The sequence below is a fragment of the Tamandua tetradactyla genome, chromosome 14 (assembly GCF_023851605.1).
Source record: "Tamandua tetradactyla isolate mTamTet1 chromosome 14, mTamTet1.pri, whole genome shotgun sequence".
Classification (NCBI taxonomy): Eukaryota; Metazoa; Chordata; class Mammalia; order Pilosa; family Myrmecophagidae; genus Tamandua; species Tamandua tetradactyla.
Genome location: NC_135340.1, coordinates 86,051,608 through 86,066,901, shown reverse-complemented (window position 1 = coordinate 86,066,901; position 15,294 = coordinate 86,051,608). Strand labels below are relative to the sequence as shown.

Genomic DNA, 15,294 nt, shown 5'->3' with positions numbered 1-15,294 from the left:
GTAACCAAACCTGATGGACCCTCTTCACCACAAGTTCTTGCTCCGTCCACTCACCTGGGCCCTGCCCTCAGTGCTGCTGCTGCACTTTCTCTCCAGTTGACTTAGGGCTTCAACCGTCAGGAACTGGTCAAGTCCACCGCACTCTCCCAGCACCCCCTCACCTCTCTCCTTGTATCAGGGACGGTGCCACGTGACCCTGCCCCCAACTTTATTAAACGATGGAGGCCGTTCACTGTGACTTTATCTTCTTCTTTCTTTTTTGGGGGGTTGTTGGTGACTAGCTGAACTATATCCATCCACTCACTCATTCATTCCTCCAACTTTTTATTTATCCATCTTTCCATTTCTATCCATTTATCCATTCCTGCATCATTCAGTCATCCTTCCTTCCATTCTTTCATCTATGTAGTCATCAACCATTCATCTAACCATCCTTCCATCCACCCACCCATCTACCTATCCATCCATCCATCCATCCAGACAGACAGACAGACATCCAGGCATCCATCTAAGAATGCAGTCATCCATCCCTTAAAACACCTACTAGGCGCTTACTCGGTACCAGTCCTTGTGCCGAATGCTGGGGACTCAGAGCCAAATAGGCCATGGTCTCTATTCTCAGGAGCTCACAATCCAGCCCAGGAAGAAAGAGAGACACACAGATAACATGGGCTCTGAAATGCCTTTCAGCCCCAATATCCTGGGAGTGTATGGCCTGTACACAGGCTGTCCACTGAACACTCAATAGAGACTTGTAGCCTGACTGAAGGACAAACCTTCCTTCACCCAGGAGCACCAGGGGCTCAGGCAGGCTCTCCTTACCAGCTCAGCTGCAGCATTGAAACCCTCTTGCTTCCAAGCTGGCGTCTTGATGCTGCCCAGGGGCAGCGTGCAGCACAGCACGGGGCCCCAGTCCAGGAACATGGAGGCCACTGCCATGGCCGTCTGACCCCACCCCTACCATGGAAGTTAGCAGAGCTCAAAGGCAGGGTGACAGAGTGACCAGAAGGCAGCTTCACAACACTCTCCCAGGATTTTCTTTTCATTTCTGAGTGGCCATGAACTCTCCCTCGATTTTTTTAGCGCCCCCTCTCCAGAGTCTCTCTTCCCCTTTCTTCTTCTCACCTCCATTTTTCCTATCTGATCTCTTTTCCTTTTCCCTCCATCTCCTCCCTGCTCCCTGTTCCTCATTTCCCTTCTCCTATTTCTTCTCTCTTTCCTTTGAGTGGTAGGACACACGGAGTTCAAGCTCTGGGCCACCACCGTGTGTCCTTGGACAAGTTACTGCAACCACAGCTCAGCGAGTACAAAACCAGGTGTGGCATTTACTGTGCCTGGCCTACAAGGAGCTTTTTTCCTGGTGAGTCCTCCATTTCCTTCCTTTTCCCCCTTGCTCCTGACCTCTCTTTTGAAGAGCCCAGGCGAGTGCTGAATCCCCCAGAGGTGTTTTGTATTATTCTCCCCTAAAAAATCAACACCTCCAAACTCAATCAAGCTAAAGTAAAAGATCTGCCCAAATCCTCCATGGCTCTGCTCCCTCCCCCTTTGTTCCCAATTCTCTTCCTCTCTGTCCTGGGGCTAGCTGGAGGGATGAAAAAGGCAGAGAGAAGCAGGGGGAGTGCAGGAAGGAAGGCGTCTGCAGGTGCAAGGAGGAGCCCCTCCCACTCACCGACGTGTCCTCTGAGCACGAGGCAATGATGTTGTCGATGAAGGGGTTCCACTTGATGTCCAGCACGTTGCCCTGGTGACCGCAGACCTTGGGGTAGTTGGGTTCAATCCTGCCCGTCTGCAGAGACGAGAGAGAAAGGGATGAGTTCTGAGGGCCCTGAAAGGAGAACCTTTTTTTCTGGGCATCTCAACAGCACTGGAAGGTCCCTGAGGACTCGATAATATCTTATGCCTCTTTTGGTCCCTGTCTCAGGCTGGATCCACTTGCTCTGGGGCTTTGTGGGGGGAGGTGGGCAGTGCAGGGTGGGGATCATGCAGCAGAGTGGGGGGCAGGGCCACTCCTGGCCCATACCACAGCTTTGTGCAAATTAGGAAAAGGTGCCCTTTCCTCAAGCATGAAAGTTGGAAGTTTATATGTTACTACCCACCTGAACAACCCAAACCCTGCTGGGCAGCAGCCTGGGCACACCTTCCTCGCCGCTTTGTGCACACACAGACACAGAGGGGACCCACACTGCTCCCCCCCCCCCCACCCCCGCTCCCCGCGCTCACACTCCACACCGCCTTCCAGGTGAAGCGATGCAGGAAAATCAGGCGGAGGTGCTTTCCCGCGGCTCCCTGGACAGGCCTGAATCTCTGGGTCCCCGTATTCACTCCCACATAAGTGATTCTGTGCGCAGTGTGAATATAGCACTCCCAACCCCACCCCCAAACGTGACACCCTTGGGCAGTGCACAAGTTAAACATCGCAAGCAGTGCCTGCAGTGGAAAGCATAGCATTTGGAGACATGCAGGCCCACCTGTGAACCACAGCTCTGCTACTTTTTAGCTATGTGACCTTGGGAAAGTCAGCAAACTTCCTTGAGCCCCAGTTTCCTCATTTTAAAAAGGAGGATAGTAACACCTCAGCATATTTGTGAAATTAAACAAGTGAATATGCTTAGCAAGGTGCTAAGTGTGGAGACAATCACACTGTAAATGCTCAATATATGATAGCAGTAATTATTATCATTCAGGTTAGATGAAACCTCCTCCAGGAAGCCTTCCTTGATCCCTCAGTGGGTAAGTGCTCATCTTTTGTGCTCGTATAGCATACAGAGCTTCCCTCTGCTATTGCACAGTCATGTGAAGTCACAGTCTGTTTCTATTTGTCTGTGTGCAACTGAGGACAGGGTCCATACCTTCCTTGCCTCTGAGCCCCCAGCTCCTTACAGGCCTGGCACACAGTAGGGTGCTCACACATGACCTGAAGCCATCCGGGGAGGGGAAAGGAGTCCACAAGGGATGTGTTGGAGGGAAGGGAAGGGTAAATCCATGCTTAGTGGTTACAAAGACGGCAGGGAAGGAAGGGGAGATTGGAGACTGAGGCTGTATCTCCACCACTCCGGTCTTTTTAGCAGTAGGTTTTGGGGGATTTGGAGGTAAAGAGATTTTTCCCAGCTGATTCCCATCTGTTCATAATGGGGAGGAGGCCAGAAAAATGGGGCGTTCCCGTGGGCAGGTCGCACCTCACCTCCCATTAGGTCCCTCATCTTAACAATAAGTAGGAAGAAAACCGGTTTCTGGCAAGCCCCTGCTGCACGAGCCCAGGACTTCACCAGGGTGATGTGGTAAGAATGGTCTCCTGCCCTGAACTTTTCCCCACCCGCTTCCTCCCTGCCTCTCCATCCACTCGGATCTTGTGATCTTTGGGATTCAGCAGTGATGGGACGGGTAGAGAGAAATGGGCCTGGAGAATGACAGTGGCATGGAGGACTGAGGCAGAGAAAGAGAGAAAAAGGCAGCAGAGGACGGACCCAGGAGAACTTCACTGATAGATGGATGTTGTGGGAAAACTGGAGAATGGAAGACAGGGATTTGGGGAGTGTGGCTATCAGTTATGAACAGCATCCCCTTTGACAGTCTGTGAGGGAAGCAATTAGGATTCAGATCTTTTTCAATTATTTTTGGGCTGTTGGGCTATATTTCTTAAAAATGAGACTCTAGACAGACACTGAGTCACCTGTGGACCTGGGATTTGTTAAGGTAACACATTATCTTTAACTCTCACAACTGTGAATTAGCATGAGAAAATTATGGCACAGAGAGGTTAAGCAACTTTTCCAGGGTCACCCAGTTGAAAGCAAAGCTGGGATTCCCACATTTACGTGACTTCCAAAGTTTTGTGTACCCCAGTGCTCATTGTTGGCCAGTTCCCCCTTCCAGTTCTGACTTCCCAAAAGTTTCCACAGCTCACTTACTCTCTGATAGAACCATGCCTTATATATGACCCGAAGGGCTATATTTGAGATTTCCCTGAGCAAAGCTGTGTGCATTAAGTTTTTTGGCACCCGATCCAGCCAGGGGAAATCTGAGGGCATCAAATCAGTCAATAGGGGGCCATTAGCTAATAGCAGCTCTGGGTGATGCATGGAAGAGACGTTAAGCAGCATCATTGGAAACAATTCGAAAGAGGAGGGGGCCAGAGGCCTGCAGTGGGGGAGGGAACACATCTTTTGGGCAGAGAATGAACATGATACAGTGCCCCCTTCCAGGTGGGCTTCTCTTTCCACAATGAATGTGCTCCTGAATGGGCTGGGTAAATATGGAATTTTATGATTGAGTCACACTGCCATTTATGTTCTTGTGACTAGTGACCCCTAACACTGTATGGTACACAACCTGCTTAGCTGTACATGGCAGCTCCAAAGGAAAGCCCTCCTTTCACGATGGCAGCTCTGATTTTCCTGTTTTCTATTGTAGGGTTTCACATCCAATTTTGTTTGAAAGAAGAGTCTCGTTGTTAAAAAGAAAAATTTGACTCTAAGCTTTTAGCACTGGCTTATAGTCAAATTGTTGACTATGTGACATAAGGCAAATAAAAAAATGCAAGTATTGACTCCAGGAGAAAAAGTTGCTATGAAAACTAATGTAATTGCAGTACACAATGAATCACGTATAGTATTTACATAGTTGCAATAACATAAACCCTGAATAATTATTTAGATGAATTGTGCTGTGATATCCTGGGAGAACAGGGGCAGAGAAAGTGTGCGTGCATGCATGTGTGTGCATGCAAGCATGGGTGTAAAAAGAGGAGAGTAGAGCTGGCAGAAAGCTAGATCTTCAATTTCCATAAGAGGAAGTCAATAGACAATGTCTAAGATTAAGTAACCTAGATATGGCAGTAAAAGCATGTAACTAAGAAATATAAAGGCAAGTACAAAAAAGAAACAGCTAAAAAGAATGAGAGTGGTCACCTCTGGGTGGTAGGGAATGAGGGAGGGACTGAGGCTATGGGCAGTGGTGTGCTGGAGATGTTTAACAACTGGCTCTCTGGGAGCAAAAAGGCCCTGATTTGTGGCATTTGCCAATTTCTGTGGCATAACTATGTTCCCACCATGGCTGATTTCAAGCTTCCAAAGCGATATTACCAAACAGAGAGCTGGAAGAGAAATGCAGTATATAAATACTGTTATATAATATTTCCACCATATAGATACTATAAGTGCAAATAAACTCAGCACAGATAAAAGTAAAATGTAGTAAAATAATTGGGAAGTGATGAGTGGTATTTATTTCCTCTCTGTATCTAGTCTGGTTACATCCTAGAATATATTAAGCAGATAATCAAAAAGTATTGGCAAAGTTCCCTGAGGGAGGGGAGAAAAATATGGAACTATAAACCTTACCATTAGGGAATCTCCTGATACTTTGTCAAACTTTAGGGACACCCAAATCAATAGGCCATGCCCTCGATCATGAGGCTTACTCTTGTGAAGCTAATGTAGGTAGCAGAGAAGCTTAAACAACCTAAAGCCATGCCTCGTTCTCTCTAAGCCCAACTCTGCAAGTGAAATTATTGCCTTCCCCCTACGTGGGACATGACATCCAGGGGTGAAAGTCTCCCTGGAAACGTGGGAGAGGACTCCCAGGGATGAATCCAGTCCTGGCACCGTGGAACCAACAATTCCATCCTGACCAAAAGGGGGGAAAGAAGTGTAATTAATAAAATATTGGAGGCAGAGAGAGTTCAAATAGAGTCAAGAGGCTACTCTGGAGGTTGCTCTTACTCAAGCTTCAGTTATCCTTGCTACCTATCATAACCTGCCAACCCACAACCAGGACCATTCCAGCCAATCCTAAAGAACACCTAGGGCAATATATAAGATTCCACAAGGATTCCAGGTACCAGAGTAACTTGCCAGAAACCTACAACCTCCAGATGGGTCCCTGGTCCATATAAGTCCTGACACCTAGCCCAGCCTCTCCAGAACATCAGCTAGTTTCATCTCCCTACCCCATATCAGTGACAGTCCCTTCCAATTTGAGAAATTTAGAATTGCCATAGCCCAAACAACCCTAAAGAGAGGGGTGGAAAGATTAAAGGTGATGGTGGGTTATATAGAGAAGATAGGATTTAACAAATGAATATGAATGCTGAATCATTACATTGATATCTCTTTTAGTTTCCAGAATTTTAGAGCATCCAGAAGTAAAAACCTAAAACTGTGAAATCATAACCCATGTCAAAGTCTGAAATATGTTCTTCAACTACTTGTGGTGCCGTGCTTTGAAACTTGTAGCTTTTCCGTATATATGTTATTTTTCACAAAGAAGAAGGGAAAAAAGTTGATTGTGATGACAAAAAAAATATTTAAGCCCATTAGCATCCTATATTCTGGAGCGGCCAGAAGGAAAAATCTGACAGGATCATATATGGTAGCCCATGACAAACGCTGGGATCTGTTCAAAGCACTTGTTGAGTGCTTTGAAAACTATTGCTTTTTTATTTCTTTGCTTTGTATATATGTTATACTATGCAATAAAATATATATAATCTAATAATAATGTATATAATTTAATTTTTAATAGTGGCTATTTAACAACTGGTTCACAAAACTAAAAATTTAACAACCGGCTCCTGCAAGCCAGTACAAGCCGATGTCACCTGTAGTTCTGTTGGACTTGCAGCACCCCTGGGCTTTATGAACTATTCACATTTACTGCCCTTATAGACATAAAAAGTGGAAAACAAACAAATAAAACAGCTATACCAGGATGCTCTAAAGGAAGCTTGTTCCGAAGCTTTTAAAAGTGTGAACCCTGCCATACAGGAGACCAAGCCCCTGCTCTCGGAAAAAAAGAAAAAGAAAAAAATCAACAAATGATGCTGCAACAACAGGATATTCACATGGAAAAGAATGAAATGTGACTCCACCACACAGTATATCAAAAAAAAAAAAAGTGAGCAATCCTCTCCCCACGCCCCCAAATACCTCTTCGTATGATGAGTTTCAATTTCTGCACAGCTATTATTAATTTAATAATATCCTATCAATATAATCAAATTTATTTTGATTACTAATATAATAAAATTTAATCCTCAAAACAACCTCAATTGGGCGGCCACGGTGGCTCAACAGGTAAGAATGCTTGCCTGCCATGCCCGAGGACCCGGGTTCGATTCCCGGTGCCTGCCCATGTGAAAAAAAAACAAAAAACAAAAAATACCCCCTCAGTTTATAGGGGAAGAAGTGGAGCTTTAGGGCATCTAAGTGGAGTAACTAAGTTTTTTCCAGTGGTTTCCTTGGACTTCAGTTCAGATGAGCAGCTCAGTCCACAGCCCCAGGGGCAGGGGTCTCGGGGGTCTTGGGATCTAAGCTCCCATTTGTCCCTCGAACCTCAAAGAGGGCATCAGCCTCATCCGGTCAGCGCCCCGGTTCGGCGGGGCAGGGCAGCGGGTCTGTCTCTTGGAAGAGCTGTAGTCCTTAGGAAAATCTTTCGCAGAGCCAACGCGGCCCGGTCTGCCAGGACAGATGTCCGTGGCCCAAGGTGGGCTGGCAGCGTCACACACACCGCGTCTCCCCAAGGCAGAGCACCCCAGGCGCCCTGCCCGCTGACCGCCATGGTAGGCAGCGCTGCGAGCCTCCGCTACAGAGCGCAGGGGAGCGTGAGGCACCGCAACTTTTCCGAAGGTCAATTTGACAGGGTCTCTCCAAAACTTTTAAAAGGTTCAGAGCCTTTGACCAACAATTCCACTCTAGGGGAAACCGACAGACAAGCACACCAAGTCGTTGGCTGCCATGCTATTTATAATAGAGAACAATGCAATAGATGACCAGCCAGGGGCCGCTGGCAAAATGAAGTACAGACCATCAGTGTAATGAACTATCATGAGATCATTTAAAATGTTATTTTCAAAGACTTAATAATGACATGGAAATTGCTCACAATCTAAAGTTTAGTAGAACAGTCAATTCAAGCTGTACACAAAATGATACCTATTTCTACATTAAAAAAAAAAAATAGTAATAATAACCCAGGCACTCTGCAGGAAAATGCACCAAAAAGTTAACAGTGGCAATCTCTGGATAGTTGGATTTAATTAGTAGTTTCTAATTCTTCTATAATGAATGCTTAAAATTTTTATTAAAATGATAAATACTATTACAAAAAATACCCCATAGCTTTGATGGAAAAATATTCCTTTCTGGTTTCAGGGAAACAGGGCTTGAGGAAATAAAAGGCAGACTAGTGTCTACAAGATTTACATGTTTATGAAGCCTTCATGGACAAAACGATATTTGCTCATACAGCCTTCTCTATTCCCTTGTTACCCATGAATGGTTTGGAGGAAATAAGATCCTTGAAATTGAATACAATTATATGATTAATTGAAAGCTGGTTTCAGCACAGGTGTGTGAGTGCACACATGCACCATGGGCGGTGTGTCCGAGCCCTGCCTTGGAACCTGGGACAGGCGGACTGACGGGAGGGGTGGCAGTGGGCGCAGCTCACCCAGCAGGCTGCTCAGAAGAGCGGCGGGTGCCCCACATCCAGGCTTTATCTGCACCCGGCGAACCGACAGAGGACAAAATATTTCCAAAACAACCTGCATTGCAGCTTCAGCTTCTTACAATCTCCCATCGCTGCAGAGCTGAATTTTGTACACAGAGCAAAATGTTTTCTTACCTAGGGAATCAGCTTAGCCAGGCAGAAAGAATAGACTCAGCAGGAGCTAGGGTTTCCAGGTCTGGTTCCGGCACTCGCCTGCTGAATGACCTTCAGTATGATCCTTCCCTCTCTGGAGCTTCGCAAATTTCCAGACCTTGGTCTGAAAACCCCTTCGCTTCTTTGGGGCTGCGCTTTTCGCTGGATAAAGCAAGGCACACCTACAACCAATGAGGTGCTGTGCTCCAGGCTCAACAGCGATAGAGTGTTAGGATCCAAATCAAGTCCGCTGGCTGAAAGGCCCTTAAATTCCCTCAGCTACTTCAGGGAATGACAATATGCCTAATAAGAAAAGGTAATGATGATGGTAAAAGGCTATTAGAGAAGTGCTCACGCAGTACTGGGCCTTGTGCTAAGCAATTGATATACATTATTTCATTTAATCCTTGTAACAACTCTAAGATTTTATTAAATCCTTACAGCCAACGTGGAATACTCCATTTTATGGATAAGAAAACTGAGTTCTGGGAAGTGACCCGTCAAAGGTTCTGTAGCTGGAAGTGAGGAGCAGACCCCTGAGCCTGGCTCTGTCTGACTCTGAGGCACCCATGCCTTCCTACTTTAGAACATAGGCAAGATACCCAGTAAATCAGGGAGAAAGATGGCAGACATCAAAAGTACAACCTCAAAACTTTCTGGTGGGAACTCTGCAAGGAAATCATTGCCCTTCTTGCTATGTGGGACATGACACCCAGGAGTGAAAGCCTCCCTGACGGCATGCAGCATGACTCCTGGGGATGTGTCTGGCCCTGGCACTGGGATTAACAACACCTTCCACACCCAATGGGGGAAAGAAATATAATAAAATAAGGCATCAGTGGCCAAGAGAGATCAAATGGAGTCAAGAGGCTATTCTGGAGGCTATTCTTACGCAAGCTTCAGTTAGATAATGCTAATTGCCATGGTTTGCTAAACCCCAACCAGCATCACTCCAGCTGACTCTTAAAACACCTAGGGCTCGAACTGAGACACCATAAAGGTTTCGTGCACTAAGTTTGCTTCCTTGCACTATAATTCCCCGAGTGTTCCTAGGACAGATAAATCCTAAAACCCAGAGGGACAAGTCTATCCAAGATTATCAATTAATTACATCCACCTATCCTTTAGTGTTGACACCTCTTCTCAACATTAAACGTCAGAATGGGTTGAGAAAAGGATTAACAGGGAAGGAGAAGGTATAGCAGAGAAAACAGGATTTAACAAAATAATATAACTGCTGAATCACTATATTGATATTCCTTCTAGCCTCCGGTGCTTTGGAGCAGCTAGAGGGAAAGATCTGAGATAGCAGAATAATAGCCCATGACAAACTCTGGGACCTGTTCTGTAACTACTTATTGAAGTGCTTTGAAAATTATTGCTTTTTCTTTCTTTGTTTTGTATACATGTTAAATTTTACAATAAAAAAAGTTTAAAAAAATCCTGGTGGGGTTCCATAGGTGGCCAGCTGGCAACTCATAAAGCCCCTTAAACTGATTCTTGAAGACCCCCCACTTCCCTCACTCTTCTCAGTCTCTTCCCTTCCCCCAGTGCTTCCTAAATTTTGCTACATACTAGAATCACCTGGGATGTAGGTTGTATTGTGTCCCCCAAAGATATCTCCAGTTCCTAACTCCTAGTGCCTGTGAATGTGACTTTATTCGGAAATAGGGTCTTTGTAGATGTAATCAATTAAGATGAGGTGTCTTTATTAGAGAGAGGAGCAGGAGATCTGGACACAGAGACACAAACACACGCAGGGAGATGTCATGGGATGACCCTGGGGCAATACAGCTGCAAGCCAACGAACGCCAGAGATTGCTGGCAGCCACCAGAAGCTCAGGGACAGGCCTGGACAGCATCTCCCTTGGAGCCTCCAGAAGGAATCAACTTGTTGACGTCTTGATTTTGGACTTGGGTCTCCAGAAGGGACACACACATTTTTGTTGTTTTAAGTCACCCATTGGCAGTACTTTGTCACAGGCAGCCCTGGGAAACGAATAAATACACCTGAGAAGTTTTAAAAATCCCAATGCCCCATTTGCACCCCATATTAATTAAATAACAATTCATTGGTGGGAAGTGGGAGCCAGGCATCAGCAATTTTTTAAAGGTCCCCAAGTGACTCCCTTGTGAGCAAAGTTTGGGAACCATCACCCCATTGGCTACATGGGCTGCTGTACAGGCCTCCTGCCTCAGGGAAGCACCGGAAACATTCATTCGTTCTAAGACAGGTGTTCTAGTGTGCTAGCTGCCGGAATGCAACACACCAGAGACGGATTGGCTTTTAATAAAAGGGGATTTATTTTGTTGGTTCTTCAGAGGAAAGGCAGCTAACTTTCCACTGAGGTTCTTTCTTATGTGGGAAGGCACAAGGTGGTCTCTGCTGGTCTTCTCTCCAGGCCCCTGGGTTCCTACAACTTTCCCCGGGGTGACTTCTTTCTGCATCTCCAAAGGCTTGGGCTGAGCTGCAAGTGCTGAGATGAGGAATGCCGAGCTACTTAGGCTGTGCTATGTTGCACTCTCTCACTTAAGCACCAGCCAATTAAGTCAAACCAGTCACTCATTGCAGCAGATGCGCCTCCTAGCCGACTGCAGATGTAATTAGCAACAGATGAGGTTCACGTACCATTGGCTTATGTCCGCAGCAACAAGACTAGGTATGCTCACCTGGCCAAGTTGACAACTGAATCTAACTAATACAACAGGGTTAGAGGCAGACTGTCAGTCCTGTCTCATGTGAGAGGTGAGCAATTAAAAACTTTACTGCAAGAAGAGAATTCTACCACTGAACCACAAATGCTCCACTGTTAATTTTTTTAATAAATAAATAAATAAAAACTTTAGTGCACATGTGATACAGGCTTATTTAGAAACCACAGATAAAGCAAATAGAAAGATAAAATGACAGGAGGTGACATGCGATTTAGAGGAGAATGCAGGGCCACGGACACCACACCCAGCAGCCTGGTGGTCCAGTGGCCGGATCCCAAGCCTGAGTGGGGAGACACTTTCGGATGGCCCACCCCTGCCATCGCATCCCCTCCCCCACATGCCACCCCACACATCCCAGACCGTCGCATTCGGCGGCTTGCAGCTTTCTCTGCTCTCTCTCCTGCCGGTGGAGGTTAATATTAAACGAGAGAGTCATTTTAAAACGAGCACCTGGTCCTTTTTCCCAAAGCCTTGGCACCGCGACTCACACTTAACACAGCCCTCGACACTTCACAGAATGCTTGCACGTACATTATCCTATTTAATAGTGCCCAGGGAGGGTGTGAGCTGATGGAAGAGGAAACTCGCCCCTGGTCACACCACCTGGCAGAGACAGAGACGGGACTTGGGTGTGTGCAGGCTTAGGGCTCTGGTTCCACTGTGGCCCCAGACGACAGGGCAGGAGGGGCTTGTGCTCCTAAATGTGGGTATACAGGGCACCCCCACTCCAGGGAGGGCTGTATTTGCCAGCGGCTGCACCCCGCCCCGTGTGCACACATATACACACATGCACCACCTACATACACGTCCTCATACTCACATACACACACCCATAGCACTTTTCTGCCACCGCCATTTCTGCCCAGGTCTCTGTCTTACCCTCCCGGTATTCCAATCAAAGCTTACTTGTCGCATGTTCCCTACTCCAGGACCCTGCTTCCTGAGGCCAGTTCATCCAACAGCAAAACCCTTCTAAGGGAGACACTGGGGGACAATGGATGAGCCCGTGGCTCCTCACAGGGCGACAACGTGCATATGGACAGGGAGCCTTTTAAAGAAAGCCTCCTGGCCCAGTGGTACCTACCCTAGGGATTTCTAACTCTCAAGAGGCTACTGAGAGATCTATTCTGGGCTGGGTGTTGGCCACCCAAAGACGAATTGATGGGGTCCCTTCCTTGAATGTCAGCTCCATGACATTCTGTTTTGTTCACTGCTCTATCCCTAGCACCTAGCATATTGCCTGGCATATAGTAGATGTTCAATAAATATTTATTGAATGAATGAATGAGAAGCAGGTGACATATTTCCAGGGGGTCCCCATATCCCCCTTCCCCACTAGTAGGGCCAGGGTAGGGCTGGGTCCTCTCACCAAGCAGAGCTGGCTGCCAGAAGGCATGGGGAGGTGAACACGACCCCTGGTACAGCTGCCACCTGGCTCCTAGTCAGATTCATGATATGTGCCGTGACCTGGGGCTCCCTTTTCTACTACAATTCTTAAGCAATAAATGGGATGTGAAGCCTGCCCTGCATGGCCCCCCGGGGGATGCAGCAATGAAGGCTGAGTGCATAACGTCTGTGTGTCTGCAGACTCTCCAGGGGAGACTGTGGGCAGCTCCTCCGAGTTTAGCCGAGGCTGCCCCCACCTGCAGAGCCCTGGGACACCCCCAGTGGCTGCCTTTTCTCTATTCTTTTGCAATGGTCTCAGACCTGCCTTTTGGAAGCTCTTTGTGAGGGAGGGTGGAAAGTGTTCCCATTCGCAGAGAAATTGGCCTTCCTTGAACCCCAGAACCCCAAATCTGGCTCCCTGCCCTGGGGCAGCGCTGGCTCAGCAATTCCCACACTAGGTGGGGAGTGGATCCAACCCACACAGGACTGCAGGATGAGCTGGTGGCCAGAGGCATGGGGTGCTGTGCAACTCTCCTGGGGATGGCAAAGTCACTGTCGGCCCTGGGGCGGGGGATACCTTTGTTAGAAAGGGGGGCTCATATCCTTTATAGGAGGGCAGGGTCAGCCTTCTGGGCAAGGGGCTTGGGCCTCACTAGGCTCCAGGAGGCAGGGGATTTTCACCAAGGCCTGAGTTCTGCTCAGGAAGGGCTGGAAATCTAGTCTCATGGCTTCCTGCAGCTGCAGAGAATTTGCAGCCAGCTGAGCCAGGGGATCAGGGAGCAGGCTCTGTCCTTGACACAAAAGTAGAGAGGACTCAGAGTGCCCAGCCTGCAGGAGCGGTGGGAGCGTGAGGGACCCCTCCTCCACAGCAAGGCCGGTTCATTAGTGAGGGGGGCAGGGGCTGGCCCAGCGTGGGCAATCTCCCAACAAAGTCACCAAGGCCTGTGGCAAGGACGGCTATTTCCTTTCCAATCTGGCTCCCCAGTAACCTTTGGCTTTCCTGGCATATCCCCACATTCCCCGGGGCTAAGCCCTCCAGGCCTGGCCGTTCCTGAAAATGTGCCTCTCAGCTGCCCATGGAAATGCTTTCTTTGGCTGAAAGGGGCTGTGGGCTCATCAGCACCTGCTGGGTCCCCTTGAGCCAGCTCTGTCACTATCGGGGCCTCACATCTCCCATCTGTAGGAAGGGACTTAGTTCCTAGTGACCTCTGAGGTTCTGGCACTTTCTATTTGGTGTCCACTGCTCAGGGGCGGTGGGGGTGGGGAGCATCCCCTGTGAACATGGAAGCGCAAAGGGGTTCAATTGGAAGTGAGCAGGGACGTGAGCGTGCCAGTGGGGTCTCAGCCTGACCAGGTAAATATCGGAGGCGCTGCCAAAGGCAGATCCCGCCCGCCTCCAGACCTACAGAAGCAGGCTTTCTGGGGAAAGGACATTTTAAACATGCTCCCCAATTGGTACTGATGTGGCCAGACCAGCACGGTGGCCGCGGCAGGCATCTGGGAGCCACGCCTGCAGCAGCGGGAGCACCAGCGTGGAAGCCCTGAGGACCTGGGTTCAAGTCCCGCCTCTGCGGCTCCCGTGGCCTAACAGGGGTGCTGTGGGATCAGCGAAAAAAATGTGTGGCGGTGTCTGACACTTGGTGGTTTAGTCAGTGGAGGGTATCCTGGCTATGAAAGCAGCCCCCTTGCCCTCCATTGCTTCAGCCCTGACAGTTGAGGAAAATTATATTCGGGTAGGTTGGTCATCAGAAGTCTAAGTGAGGTGGGCAGGGAGAAGCACGAGTGTCTGCAGGGCTCATGATGACTCTCAACTGAGCCTCTCACCCATCCGCTGGAGGCCAGAGGTCACGTGAGCCCTACAGGTGCGGTCACACCGGCACTCCCCTCCCCCACCGCCCCCCACCAAGGCACTCCACTCCACTCCCCCTCCCCCCCACCCCGGAGATGCCTGGGCCAGTCTCAGTAGCCATCTCAAGTCTGAGCCAATCAAATTCCCTTGACCCGGGTGGGCCACGGTGGCTCAGCAGGTAAGAGTGCTTGCCTGCCATACCCGATGACCCGGGTTCGATTTCCGGTGCCTGCCCATGTAAAAAAAAAAAAAAAATTCCCTTGACCTCTCCATCTCCCCGCCCTACACACAAACACACAGCCGATTGGACTAGGATGGATATTTACTTCAAGGCTGAGCCAATCAGATTCCCGGACCACCCCCCTACACAGAATCACACAGCTGATTGGACCAGAATGGACATTTTTTTTTTACATGGGAAGGCTCCGGGAATCGAACCCGGGTCCTCTGGCATGGCGGGTAAGCATTCTTGCCTGCTGAGCCACCATGGCCTGCCGCAGAATGGACATTTAATTCAAGACTGAGCCTATTAGATTCCCTGACCCTCCTATGTAAATTTGAAACCACCCTCTGCCTTTCCACACCCCTGTCCCCTTTCCTGATCTCTTCCTTCAATACCTTCTATTACGGTCTATAATTAACTTATTTTATTTTATTATCTGTATCTCCTACCAGAAACTAGGCCAAGGAGGGCGAGGATTTTT

General features: G+C 48.3%; 1 protein-coding gene across 1 annotated transcript in view; it reads right to left on the bottom strand.

Moving 5' to 3' along the window:
* CORO2B (coronin 2B) overlaps positions 1-15,294 on the bottom strand; it is a 141,350-nt gene that overhangs the window by 27,319 nt on the left and 98,737 nt on the right. The window contains exon 3 of the mRNA XM_077128341.1: positions 1,670-1,786. Coding sequence (XP_076984456.1) covers positions 1,670-1,786 — 117 coding nt within the window. The remainder of the gene's footprint in view (positions 1-1,669; positions 1,787-15,294) is intronic.